This window comes from Oncorhynchus gorbuscha, linkage group LG05, assembly GCF_021184085.1.
Source record: "Oncorhynchus gorbuscha isolate QuinsamMale2020 ecotype Even-year linkage group LG05, OgorEven_v1.0, whole genome shotgun sequence".
NCBI classification, from domain to species: Eukaryota; Metazoa; Chordata; class Actinopteri; order Salmoniformes; family Salmonidae; genus Oncorhynchus; species Oncorhynchus gorbuscha.
The window spans coordinates 23,944,291-23,958,140 of record NC_060177.1 but is presented as its reverse complement, the minus strand read 5'-3'; the positions used below and the strand labels follow the sequence as shown (position 1 = coordinate 23,958,140).

Sequence of the window (13,850 nt, the reverse complement as noted above, 5' to 3'; positions counted from 1 at the left end):
ATAATCTGCCTGGGATTATTTTGGAATGGATTTGAAGTGGAGTTTATGAACATTTCATTTAGAACACTGAGCCTGAGAATACAGAATATAAAGTATAACCAGTAACAGAACAGCTACGAATAACTAACAAAAAAAACACAAAAAAATAGTTTTCTGCGGAAAATGTGTTGGGTGTAAAAACCTGTGGCTGCAAAATAGCTCCATAGCAGCTCTCTGTGCTTACATTGTACCTGTATTCAGCAAAACAAGGCTTTCCCAGATTGAACACCTAAACCTAGTGTTGTTAATGCTATCACAGCCTTCTGCCGAGTTAGTCCAGCTCCTCAATGAGACAACCTGGTTTTCTGGCTTCAGGGCTCTGCCTCTGTCTGGGTTCTCCCTGAGGGTCTGATATCACCAGCTCTGGGGCATCCCCCGCCTCTGGGTCCAATACTACTAGGTGATTGGTGGGCGATTTGTTTGACGTGTTGTCACAGACCCTGAACAGTGAAGATGAGCTTGGATCTGAGGTAGGTGTGGTCTCTGTGGTCCACACAGTCCCACTCTGATGTATGATTGGATCTACATCGTTGGTGTCTCCTGAAATTACCTCTATCTTTGGCCGGAATACTTGCTGGAAACACAGGTGGTCAATTCAGACACAACACAGCTGACCCAAATTGAATACACTGCTGACTTAAATGCTGTGTTGACTTAATAAAATATTAGTATGTGAGTAATTTAGAGACTAATTGTGTGTATTTGGAATATGCATGCTGACTATTGTACAATAAATTCTAAAGGTATTCTATTCTTTCTTTTGGATAATCAAAGTTACAGCCTAGTGTATGGTATGTAATGTACCTGAGAGGAGAAGATGCAGGCGCTGTCTGGATCTTCAACATTCACATCCTCCAGATCAGGGAGATCCTGTAGTGTCAGGTGACCATTAGTCAGGGGACAAGGCTTTAGTTCTCTAAATTAAGGTTAGAGTCAAGAGCTAAATGATATGAGTCTGAGGCAGTCTGTGCTTTTAGATAAGATGCTGATGGAGAGGGACTAGATAACAACAATAAAAAGTTATTACAGTGTAATAATCACTCTATTATAGTAATAGTGACTGGTAATGCTTGGCTGTGGTGGTCAGTCTGACTCACATCAATACGAAGTGGTGGGCGTGGCTCCAGGTGGATGGTCTCCAGGTCCTCTGTCTCCTCTAGCTCAGTCACCATTGGTCCAGGACCGTGCTCTACAATCATCCCAGCTGTCTGAGACTCTGGCTGGCCACATACTGACTGCTCTCTCTCTAACTTCTCTCTCTTTGGCTGCCTTCTTTGTAGTTGTTCTCTCTTTGACTGGTTTAACAGTTCTTCTTTTAAGCTTTCTTCTGCTGCTTGCTCTCCATCTGGCTGTTCTCCCTCTTGGTCCTCTCTCTCTGGCTGATCTCCCTCTTTGTCCTCTCTCTCTAGCTGATCTCCCTCTTGGTGCTCTCTCTCTCGCTGATCTCCCTCTTGGTGCTCTCTCTCTAGCTGATCTCTCTCCAGATCCTCTCTTTCTGGTTGTTCTCTGTCTAGCTGTTTCTTCAGTGGCTGTTCATTCCCTAGCTCCTCCTTTTCTGGCTGTTCTCTCTGTGTCTGTAGGAACTCTTCATGGGCCTCCAGACTGTCCTCCACAAATGCCTGAATCCTCTCCTCCCAGCCCAGGCTCTGATTCTGTCTCTGGTTCTTTTCACTGGGGCTCTCAAGTTCTGGAGTTGTAGTGGTCTCATACTCCCCTGGAAAAGGTCAACACACCCTTATCAAACCTTCTCTATGTTGTGTGTGTGTAGGAGGTTCCAAGTGTGTGTGTGTGTGTGTGTATGTGTGTGTGTGTGTGTGTGTGTGTGTGTGTGTGTGTGTGTGTGTGTGTGTGTGTGTGTGTGTGTGTGTGTGTGTGTGTGTGTGTGTGTGTGTGTGTGTGTGTGTGTGTGTGTGGGCACGTGCGTGTGTAAATATGAGAGTGTGTGTGCGTACCTCTCTCTTGCAGCTCTCTGACTCGCAGTCTCTCCCTGGCTTGGTCTCTGATGGTTGCCATGGCGTCCAGACTGTCCTGGATCTTCCTTCTCTCTCGTGTTTGCCATGATTCCCTCTCCCTGCGCTCCCCCTCTGGACCCGCTGTCCCCCACGCCTCCGCACACGCCCTTCATACCGCAACCACATGATAATCATACAGCAACCAAGGACCAACATCATAGAGCACACAATGACTCAACCATAAGTTTGACATGCACAGGCAAACAGAGACAAACTGGTAATGCACCTGTCCTTTGGGAACACAGGTCGGTCATCCAGGTACGTGAGCTGTTTTAGACGTATGATCATAGTCTTCCTGTAGTATGGGATTTTCTTTATCACTTCATTTCCCATCAGGTTCAGCACGCGCTGAGGAGGAGGGGACAACAAGGGTGTAATCACACACACACAAACACAGGCTTGGGTATATTATCAGCATGAAGAAAGAGTATTTGCATTTTATAGTCAGTGTGTCATGCGCATGGGCATACTAACAAATAAAGATGATATGATCTCTATTAGCATACAGTACTGTTTATCTGTGTGAGCATGTCTTCTCACCAGTTCAGGCATTCTCTCCAGCACAGTGAGGATGTCTGGGTCATCCAGCAGGTTGTGGGACATGTCCAGTACACTGAGGGAGAGGCACTGACTCAGATGCTCCACGTCTCCCACTGTCTGCAGCTTATTATGGGCTATCTGCAGGGTGCCCAGATCAGGGAGGCAGGCTGGGAAAATACTCACAAATCAGATAGATGGAGTTGTAACAGTATAACTTTAGACCGTCCCCTCGCCCATACCCGGGCGCAAACCAGGGAGCCTCTGCACACAGACAACAGTCACCCACAAAGCATCGTTACCCATCGCTCCATAAAAGCCACGGCCCTTGCAGAGCAAGGGGAACCACTACTTCAAGGTCTCAGAGCAAGTGACAGTCACTGATTGAAACGCTATTTAGCTCGCACCACCGCTAACTAGCTAGCCATTTCACATCCGTTACACACACACACACACACACACACACACACACACACACACACACACACACACACACACACACACACACACACACACACACACACACACACACACACACACACACACACACACACACACACACACACACACACACACACACACTGAGATAGCCAGATAGGTGTGGTATGTAGACTGAGGACAGACTCACCAATGTTTTCAATGGTGCGTATGTAGTTGTTGGAGACATTGAGGGTGCAGAGCTTGCTGAGTGGTTCTAAGTTCTCCAGATTGTGTATGAGGTTCTGGTGGAGGAAGAGGCAGCGTAGGTCTGTTTGGGCATGCAGGTTCTGGATGCGCAGCAGCCCGTTGCACTCCAGCCAGAGACACTTCAGCCCTGTGTACTCCTCCAGATTCTCTATAGTGGAGAAGCCTAAGAGGGGGCAAACATAAAACAAAACATAAAAAAATAACTACATTAGAATACTACAAGAACACTAACAGCGTAGTTATATTCCACCTACAATTCTATATAGACCACACAAAGCTTGTGATTTTTAACGCAACGTAACGTAATCAACACTGCTAGCTAGCCAGCTAGCCCCCGAATAGCAGCACTGTAGAAACTATTACACTCAACGGAATGACTTGATTAGTGTAGTGTCAACAACGCAGCCACTGCCAGCTAGCCTACAAAGTCAACAACGCAGCCACTGCCAGCTAGCCTACTTCAGCAGTACTGTATCATTTTAATCATTTTAGTCAATAAGATTCTTGCTACGTAAGCTTAACTTTCTGAACATTTGAGACGTGTAGTCCACTTGTCATTCCAATCTCCTTGCATTAGCGTAGCCTCTTCTGTAGCCTGTCAACTATGTGTCTGTCTATCCCTGTTCTCTCCTCTCTGCACAGACCATACAAACGCTCCACACCGCAGGCCGCTGCCACCCTAATCTGGTGGTCCCAGCGCGCACGACCCACGTGGAGTTCCAGGTCTCCGGTAGCCTCTGGAACTGCCGATCTGCGGCCAACAAGGCAGAGTTCATCTCAGCCTATGCCTCCCTCCAGTCCCTCGACTTCTTGGCACTGACAGAAACATGGATCACCACAGATAACACTGCTACTCCTACTGCTCTCTCTTCGTCCGCCCACGTGTTCTCGCACACCCCGAGAGCTTCTGGTCAGCGGGGTGGTGGCATCGGGATCCTTATCTCTCCCAAGTGGTCATTCTCTCTTTCTCCCCTTACCCATCTGTCTATCGCCTCCTTTGAATTTCATGCTGTCACAGTTACCAGCCCTTTCAAGCTTAACATCCTTATCATTTATCGCCCTCCAGGTCCCCTCGGAGAGTTCATCAATGAGCTTGATGCATTGATAAGCTCCTTTCCTGAGGACGGCTCACCTCTCACAGTTCTGGGCGACTATAACCTCCCCACGTCTACCTTTGACTCATTCCTCTCTGCCTCCTTCTTTCCACTCCTCTCCTCTTTTGACCTCACCCTCTCACCTTCCCCCCCTACTCACAAGGCAGGCAATACGCTCGACCTCATCTTTACTAGATGCTGTTCTTCCACTAACCTCATTGCAACTCCCCTCCAAGTCTCCGACCACTACCTTGTATCCTTTTCCATCTCGCTCTCAACCAACACTTCCCACACTGCCCCTACTCGGATGGTATCGCGCCGTCCCAACCTTCGCTCTCTCTCCCCCGCTACTCTCTCCTCTTCCATCCTATCATCTCTTCCCTCTGCTCAAACCTTCTCCAACCTATCTCCTGATTCTGCCTCCTCAACCCTCCTCTCCTCCCTTTCTGCATCCTTTGACTCTCTATGTCCCCTATCTTCCAGGCCGGCTCGGTCCTCCCCTCCCGCTCCGTGGCTTGACGACTCATTGCGAGCTCACAGAACAGGGCTCCGGGCAGCCGAGCGGAAATGGAGGAAAACTCGCCTCCCTGCGGACCTGGCATCCTTTCGCTCCCTCCTCTCTACATTTTCCTCCTCTGTCTCTGCTGCTAAAGCCACTTTCTACCACTCTAAATTCCAAGCATCTGCCTCTAACCCTAGGAAGCTCTTTGCCACCTTCTCCTCCCTCCTGAATCCCCCCCCCCTCCTCCCTCTCTGCAGATGACTTCGTCAACCATTTTGAAAAGAAGGTCGACGACATCCGATCCTCGTTTGCTAAGTCAAACGACACCGCTGGTTCTGCTCACACTGCCCTACCCTGTGCTCTGACCTCTTTCTCCCTCTCTCTCCAGATGAAATCTCACGTCTTGTGACGGCCGGCCGCCCAACAACCTGCCCGCTCGACCCTATCCCCTCCTCTCTTCTCCAGACCATTTCCGGAGACCTTCTCCCTTACCTCACCTCGCTCATCAACTTATCCCTGACCGCTGGCTACGTCCCTTCCGTCTTCAAGAGAGCGAGAGTTGCACCCCTTCTGAAAAAACCTACACTCGATCCCTCCGATGTTAACAACTACAGACCAGTATCCCTTCTTTCTTTTCTCTCCAAAACTCTTGAACGTGCCGTCCTTGGTCAGCTCTCCCGCTATCTCTCTCAGAATGACCTTCTTGATCCAAATCAGTCAGGTTTCAAGACTAGTCATTCAACTGAGACTGCTCTTCTCTGTATCACGGAGGCGCTCCGCACCGCTAAAGCTAACTCTCTCTCCTCTGCTCTCATCCTTCTAGACCTATCGGCTGCCTTCGATACTGTGAACCATCAGATCCTCCTCTCCACCCTCTCCGAGTTGGGCATCTCCGGCGCGGCCCACGCTTGGATTGTGTCCTACCTGACAGGTCGCTCCTACCAGGTGGCGTGGCGAGAATCTGTCTCCTCACCACGCGCTCTCACCACTGGTGTCCCCCAGGGCTCTGTTCTAGGCCCTCTCCTATTCTCGCTATACACCAAGTCACTTGGCTCTGTCATAACCTCACATGGTCTCTCCTATCATTGCTATGCAGACGACACACAATTAATCTTCTCCTTTCCCCTTCTGATGACCAGGTGGCGAATCGCATCTCTGCATGTCTGGCAGACATATCAGTGTGGATGACGGATCACCACCTCAAGCTGAACTTCGGCAAGACGGAGCTGCTCTTCCTCCCGGGGAAGGACTGCCCGTTCCATGATCTCGCCATCACGGTTGACAACTCCATTGTGTCCTCCTCCCAGAGCGCTAAGAACCTTGGCGTGATCCTGGACAACACCCTGTCGTTCTCAACTAACATCAAGGCGGTGGCCCGTTCCTGTAGGTTCATGCTCTACAACATCCGCAGAGTACGACCCTGCCTCACACAGGAAGCGGCGCAGGTCCTAATCCAGGCACTTGTCATCTCCCGTCTGGATTACTGCAACTCGCTGTTGGCTGGGCTCCCTGCCTGTGCCATTAAACCCCTACAACTCATCCAGAACGCTGCAGCCCGTCTAGTGGTCAACCTTCCCAAGTTCTCTCACGTCACCCCGCTCCTCCGCTCTCTCCACTGGCTTCCAGTTGAAGCTCGCATCCGCTACAAGACCATGGTGCTTGCCTACGGAGCTGTGAGGGGAACGGCACCTCAGTACCTCCAGGCTCTGATCAGGCCCTACACCCAAATAAGGGCACTGCGTTCATCCACCTCTGGCCTGCTCGCCTCCCTACCACTGAGGAAGTACAGTTCCCGCTCAGCCCAGTCAAAACTGTTCGCTGCTCTGGCTCCCCAATGGTGGAACAAACTCCCTCACGACGCCAGGACAGCGGAGTCAATCACCACCTTCCGGAGACACCTGAAACCCCACCTCTTTAAGGAATACTTTTAGGATAGGATAAAGTAATCCTTTTCACCCCCCCCCCCTAAAATATTTAGATGCACTATTGTAAAGTGGCTGTTCCACTGGATGTCATAAGGTGAATGCACCAATTTGTAAGTCGCTCTGGATAAGAGCGTCTGCTAAATGACTTAAATGTAAATGTAATTTTAATTTCTATAAATGATTCATGCAACATATATCTAAACTGTCCATAAACAACAACAATTCCACACATACCTTTGAAGTGCAAATACAGTGTGTCATTCAATCGAGGTGTCATGTAGAGTTTATTTTGTTTGCAGTGGTCCTTCAGAAATGTCTTTGTCATTCTGAGGAACATAAAGCGTCACTAGTTAGAATGCTAGACAGAACGAACAATAATGTTGGAAGACTACTGACAGCCAATTCCTAGCTTTTAAGATTACCTTGGACCTGAGTCCTTTTCCTTTTTCTCTTGTTTTTGGGCTTGTATGAGTTTGTCGACTTCTGTATGTGAGGACACACAACGGTCTCCTTCGATATCGTTTGGCAGGGGGCTGCAGTTCGCCGTGGGGGCCTCCTCTGAAGTTAGAGAGGAGTATAACTTTAGACATGGCTAGACACATGCGATTATTTAACATGCTGCCAAGTGCTGACTATTATGCTAAATTATAGTGAACTGTCTAACCTAGTTTACTGTAAGTTGTTGACATTGCGTTCAGCAATATTTCTGCATCTCCAGCTTGCAGGGTCGTACTGGAGTCCACGCCACTCTCTTCTTCCACCTCACCGGATTCGAGGGGTTCAGGATGCATCGTCGATTGTTTTAAGTGATTACTACTTCTATATACTATTTACTTGTTTAGTTAACAGTTTGTGTTTACTTATTAGCCAGGTGTAATAACTTGTCATAAACTCCCTATCAGCTATTTTCCGGTAAAGCTTTTCTGTGTTTCCGTAGCAACGGTGAACACCAAACGACGACCGCCATCCTCTCGTGATTGGTTGTGCGAGCCAGAGTCATATTTCATTTAAACTTTATTTTATCAGGGAGTCATACTGAGACCAAGTTCTATTTTACAGATGAGCCTTGAATTACACAAATAAAAGGAAATACATTATAAATAAACTAAGAAATTCGTCAGTATTAATTTGCGGATTCGATTATGCTAAACCGCGTGGCACTGGGTATGGCACGTTACGTCATCGGGTGATATCGGGAGGGAGGAGCGCCCTTCTCAAATCGAACAGTATTCTGCGCCGCTCGGTCATTTTGTCAACAAGGCGACATGGTGCACCGTCCAGAAATATACACCTCTTTTCCATAAAATTGTTCGACTTTTCTAACTATTTTTCAGTGGGAAGGCAGATAAGCCGTTTTTATCCCTTTAGCATGGGAAACCACAGAATCCCAGTAATTACTACACGTGCTTAATTAAGTCACTTTTGGGCTTTGAGCCGACTTCGCCTTGCTCACTCCCAGGAGGTGAGCCACCTCCAAATCGAATACAATCACCATTCAGGCAACGCAAAACACACCGACAAGAACGCCCGGCGGGATTAATCGAACCCAATCGATGGCTCTGATATAAACTCATGTAGCCAAGCCGTCACGTAAACATTTTCATTGGTCAAAAGGACTGACAGTCAATCTATTTTTTTCTCCGAGATAAAAATATGAATATTTACACAGCATACAGCGATTCCAAAATAAAACTTGTATGTAATCAGTGTATCCTATTCTGAATAATACACGTATTGTCGACCACAAAAAGGCAGAGATCCTATACATCTAGTTTTATTTCTAGTTATGTAATTCTATGCACTTATATGATCTAACTCTCACAGTAGGCTTATACAAGGCTTCAACGATGATTAGGCTACCAAAAACAAAGCAATCTAACACCTTAAAGGGGCAATCTGAAGTTGCTTCATTCATCTGAATAAATTAAATGTACCCATTGATTCTTGAAGAAGATAACTTATAAATGCTGCATGAGTTTAGTTCATCTGTCATACCCCATCAGAACCCAAAATACAAGCTTGTTTCAATCCAATGTTAGGAAACAAAGTACATGTAAATAAACACTATATAGCGTATAAACATGGTTAGAACTAGAATGTTGATATCATGGATGCTCAATCCTTGATTCCATAGCCCTGTCTAAGAATGTGACATTGATTACATTTCTCCAGCCCTTTCCCTCAGCTTTTTACTGAAACAGGGGTGGGAAAGCGGTTTGTTATTGTTTGAAATGCTGATTACCGCTTTAACGGTTCAATATGCAGAAATATCTCCGCCATTTGCTGGTTGCTAACATTCTAATAGTTTGCTTAATTTCAGTTTATGTGACAAAACAAGCAATGCCCTGTATAGTGTAGAGAATCAGTATATCGTCTAAACTACATATATTGTAGGCTAAAATACAGTCAGCAGAAAATGTTTTTTTATGCTTGAACACACAACGTTTGTGACAGAATCAACTAAACATGTTTTTTTTTACAATTGACGTCATAGGCTACATAGTGAGAGGTGCGTGAACCGTTAAATTGAGGGGTCAATTTGAAAAGCGTAGCTTTCTATGAAGACACCGAAATCCAGACTTACTGTTGCAACCCGCTGTTCCAAGCTAGTGCAGTGACATGAGCAAGACAGAAGGGGGCAACACGAGCATGCGGGCGCGAAGCTTCACTCAAAGGGAGCTTGACGCAGTGTCCCGTTCCTCTTATTTCCAGCGCATGTTACCAGAGGTAAATCAAATGCATTGCTATAAAACATAACATATCCACCCATGCCTACATAATTGCACCCTAGTGTATTATTCTCATCTGATATAAGTTGCCGTAAACATGGGAAAGTCAGTGCCTTAGCCTCACTTCTGTGCCAAAAAGGTCAAAGGCTGTAGGCAAAATGAACTGATTCTGGTCTATTGCCCCTCTAAAGACATGGCCAAATACAAAACGCAATGTAAAAGTGAGCACATTTCTAACAAAGATCTATGAGACTGGATGAATCACTGCTGCCATGTAGCAACTGAGGGGGTAGGCTACAGCAAATAAATTCAATTGCATTTGTCACATGCACCGAATACAACAGGTTTAGGCCTTACATAGACCTTACTTTGAAATGCTTACTTATAGCCCTTAACCAACAATGCAGTTCAAGAAATTGAGTTAAGAAAATATTTACCAAAGACACAATAAAATTACATAACAATAAGGATATATGAGTCAATGTGTGGGGGTACAGGTTAGTCGAGGTAATTTGTACATGTAGGTAGGGGTAAAGTGACTATGCATTAATAATAAACAGCGAGTGGGAGGGGGGGGGGGGTCAATGTAAATAGTCCTGGTGTCTATTTAAATCATTGTTCAGCAGTCTTATAGCGCTCAGGGTAGAACCTGTTAAGGAGCTTTTTGGATCTACACTTGACGCTCCTGTACCGCTTGCAGTAGCAGAGAGAACAGTCTATGAGTTGGGGGACTGGAGTCTTTGACAATTTTTTGGGCCTTCCTCTGACACCGCCTAGTATATACACTACCGTTCAAAAGTTTAGGGTCACTTAGAAATGTCCTTGTTTTGTAAAGAAAACAATTTTTTTTGGCCATTAAAATAACATAAAATTGATCAGAAATACAGTGTAGACATTGTTTATGTTGTAAGTTACTATTGTAGCTGGAAATGGCAGATTTTTTATGGAATATCTACATAGGCTTACAGAGGCCCATTATCAGCAACCATCACTCCTGTGTTCCAATGGCATATTGTGTTAGCTAATCCAAGGTTATCATTTTAAAAGGCTAATTGGTCATTAGAAAACCCTTTTGCAATCAAGAGGACAAGTACATTAGAGTGTCTAGTTTGAGAAACAGACGCCTCACAAGTCTCCGGTATGCTGGCATTCTAGGCAGAGCTGCAAAGAAAAAAACCATATCTCAGACTGGCCAATAAAAAGAAAAGATTAAGATGGGCAAAAGAACACAGACACCGGAGTCGCCTCTTCACTGTTGACGTTGAGACTGGTGTTTTGCGGGTACTATTTAATGAAGCTGCCAGTTGAGGACTTGTGAGGAGTCTGTTTCTCAAACTAAACACTCAGTTTGCACTGTTCTGTGAAGGGAGTAGGACACAATGTTGTACGAGATCTTCAGTTTCTTGGCAAAGAAAGTTCTTTGTTTCTGGCCATTTTGAGCCTGTAATCAAACCCACAAATGCTGTTGCTCCAGATACTCAACTAGTCTAGAGAAGGCCAATTTTATTGCTTCTTTAATCAACACAACAGTTTCAGCTGTGCTAACATAATTGCAAAATGGTTTTCTAGAGATCAATTTGCCTTTTAAAATTATAAACTTGGATTAGCTAACACAACGTGCCATTGGAACACAGGAGTGATGGTTGCTAATAATGGGCCTCTGTACGCCTACGTAGTAATTCCAATAAAAATCAGCTGTTTCCAGCTACAATAGTCATTTCCAACATTAACAATGTCTACATTGTATTTCTGATCAATTTTATGTCATTTTAATGGACAAAAAAATTGCTTTTCTTTCAAAAAACAAGGACATTTCTAAGTGCCCCCAAACTTTTGAACGGTAGTGTAGGTCCTGGATGGCAGGAAGCTTGGACCCAGTGATATATTGGGCCAAACACACTACCCTCTGTAGCGCCTTATGGTTGGATGCCGAGCAGTTGCCAAACCAGGCTGTGATGCAACTGGTCAGGATGCTCTCGATAGTGCAGGTGTAGAACTTTTTGAGGATCTGGGGACCTTTTCAGTCTTCTGAGGGGAAAAGTTGTTGTCGTGCTCAATTAATGTGTTTGGACCATGATAGTTTGTTGGTGATGTGGAGACCAAGGAACTTGAAATTCTTGACCCACTCCACTACAGCCCTGTCAATGTTAATGGGACCTGTTTGGCCCTCCTTTTCCTATAGTCCATAATCATCTCCTTTGTCTTGCTCACATTGAGGGAGGTTGTTGTCGTGGCACCACACTGCCAGGTCTCTGACCTCCTTCCTGTAGGCTGTCTCATTGTTGTCAGTGATCAGGCCTACCATTGTTGTGTCGTCAGCAAACTTAATGATGGTGTTGGAGTCATGCTTGGCCACGCAGTCGTGGGTGAACAGGGAGTACAAGAGGGGACTAAGCACGCACTCCTGAGGGGTCCCGGTGTTCAGGAACAGCGTGGCAGATGTGTTGTTGCCTACCCTTACCACCTGGTGGCGGCCCGTTTGGAAGTCCAGGATCCAGTTGCAGTGGGAGGTGTTTAGTCTAAGGGTCCTTAGCTTAGTGATGAGTTTTGTGGGCACTATGGTGTTGAACACTGAGCTGGTGGGAAAGGGAAGTGTCCAGGTGGGAAAGGGCAGTGTAAAGTGTGATTGAGATTGCCTCATCTGTGGATCTGTTGGGTTGGTATGCGAATTGGAGTGTGTCTAGGGTTTCCGGGATGATGGTGTTCGTGTGAGTCATGACCAGCCTTTCAAAGCAGTTCATGGCTACTGACGTAAGTGCTACGTGGCAGTAGTCATTTAGGCAGATTACATCCGGGGCAGGGCTTGTACTCCTGTACTCCTGTAGTTAAGCTATATGGCACTACCTCCTCTAAAATATGCTTCCAGGGACACTACTACCTCCAATGATGGCATTAGCAACTGTTAATCACAGTTTTTTTTGTATACACAGCGTGAGGAGCAAGGAAGGGTTTATGATGCTGTGTTCCATCTCAGGGAGGGGTATGAACCCAAAGTGTCACGTGATGACAAGGCTGTGAACCTTACACTGAACATTAATAAGGAGGTAAGTATTTACAAAGCTTCTTCTCGGGCCATAATCTTTCTGAAGATGGCTCTTCATTTTTGCCAGTCCACTTAGAACTCTTACTGCCCATTATTGATGTCGATGATTGATTAACCATTTTGTCCTGTTGCACCAGGAAAGGGGTAGACGGGTGCCTGTCCTCTCATCGTCTATGTACGGCTGGCATGTAGACAAACCCCTAGAGGCTCCCTACAAGAATAATGCGCGCGTGCAGATGGTGAACAAGGGGTTCTTCCGATCCCGAGGGACCTGTATCCCACTAGAGACAGAAATGGGAGAGTTGAATGAAAAATGCAAACCTTAATAAAAGATGCAAAGTGAAATTTTATGCACTGTAGGATATATATGTCAAACACATACATACACACTCGTATACATTTGCACCCGGAAAGACAGGAACTGGACAGAGATCAGCTAGAGAGCTAGCAACAAGAGGGTGAGAGGTCAGCCAGAGGGAGAACAAGCACAGCAGCAGAATAAAGTACTGATACTACGAGATAACAAAATTTAAGCTCTTGTTCTACATACCCAGAGTCAGATGAACTCATAGATACCATTTGTTTGTCTGCATGCAGTATGAAGTAGTGGTAGTTTCGTGAGTCAATGCTAACTAGTGTTAGCACAATGACTGGAAGTCTACAGGTATGGTAGCATTGCGAGAGAGAGCAACTACAAAAAACAGAGAAGCTAGAGAGAGTGGTCAGTATGTGGCCAGCCAAAATCTCAGACAGCTGAGGTGATCATAGAGCAGGGTTGGAGAGTAACTGATTACATGTAAATAGTTACATGTAATGTGATTTTTTTTAAAACTACTAATGTACTCATTTACATTATCAGCAAAAATATTGTCCCTCTCCATCAGTGTCTTATCCAAAAGCAAACTGCCCCAGACATCTCTTGATTCTAACCTTAATTTAAAGCCTTATCCCCTGACTAAAGGTCACATGACTCTCCACATGATCTCCCTGACCTTGAGAATGTGAATGTTGAAGCTCCAGACAGCACCTGCATCTTGTTCTCTCAGATACATTGCATACCACACACAATGAAATAGGAAGAACCTGAGATAATGTATTCTCTATTGTCTGACAGCCCTCTGCTGCATGCTATTTGTCAGGTCCACCTGAGAGATGACCCTCTGACCCCTGACCTGCTCCTGATCCTAAAGTTCACATTACAAACAAGGAGGGTTTTCCATCTGTCAAAATGACCATTTGTACTTGTAAATCACAAACGTTTACCTGCTGATCATACAATTAA

General features: G+C 45.7%; 1 protein-coding gene across 1 annotated transcript; it reads right to left on the bottom strand.

The window, feature by feature from the left end:
- Positions 1–118: 118 nt before the first annotated feature.
- Positions 119–7,731, bottom strand: dnaaf1 (dynein axonemal assembly factor 1). The gene is made up of 10 exons (XM_046349286.1): positions 7,461–7,731; positions 7,219–7,354; positions 7,031–7,122; positions 3,217–3,438; positions 2,592–2,758; positions 2,278–2,399; positions 1,992–2,158; positions 1,137–1,753; positions 844–909; positions 119–613 (listed from the first exon to the last, which is right to left on the bottom strand). Exons 1-10 carry the CDS (start codon positions 7,585–7,587, stop codon positions 311–313), a joined length of 2,019 nt encoding a protein of 672 aa, XP_046205242.1. The 5' UTR covers positions 7,588–7,731; the 3' UTR covers positions 119–310.
- Positions 7,732–13,850: the final 6,119 nt, after the last annotated feature.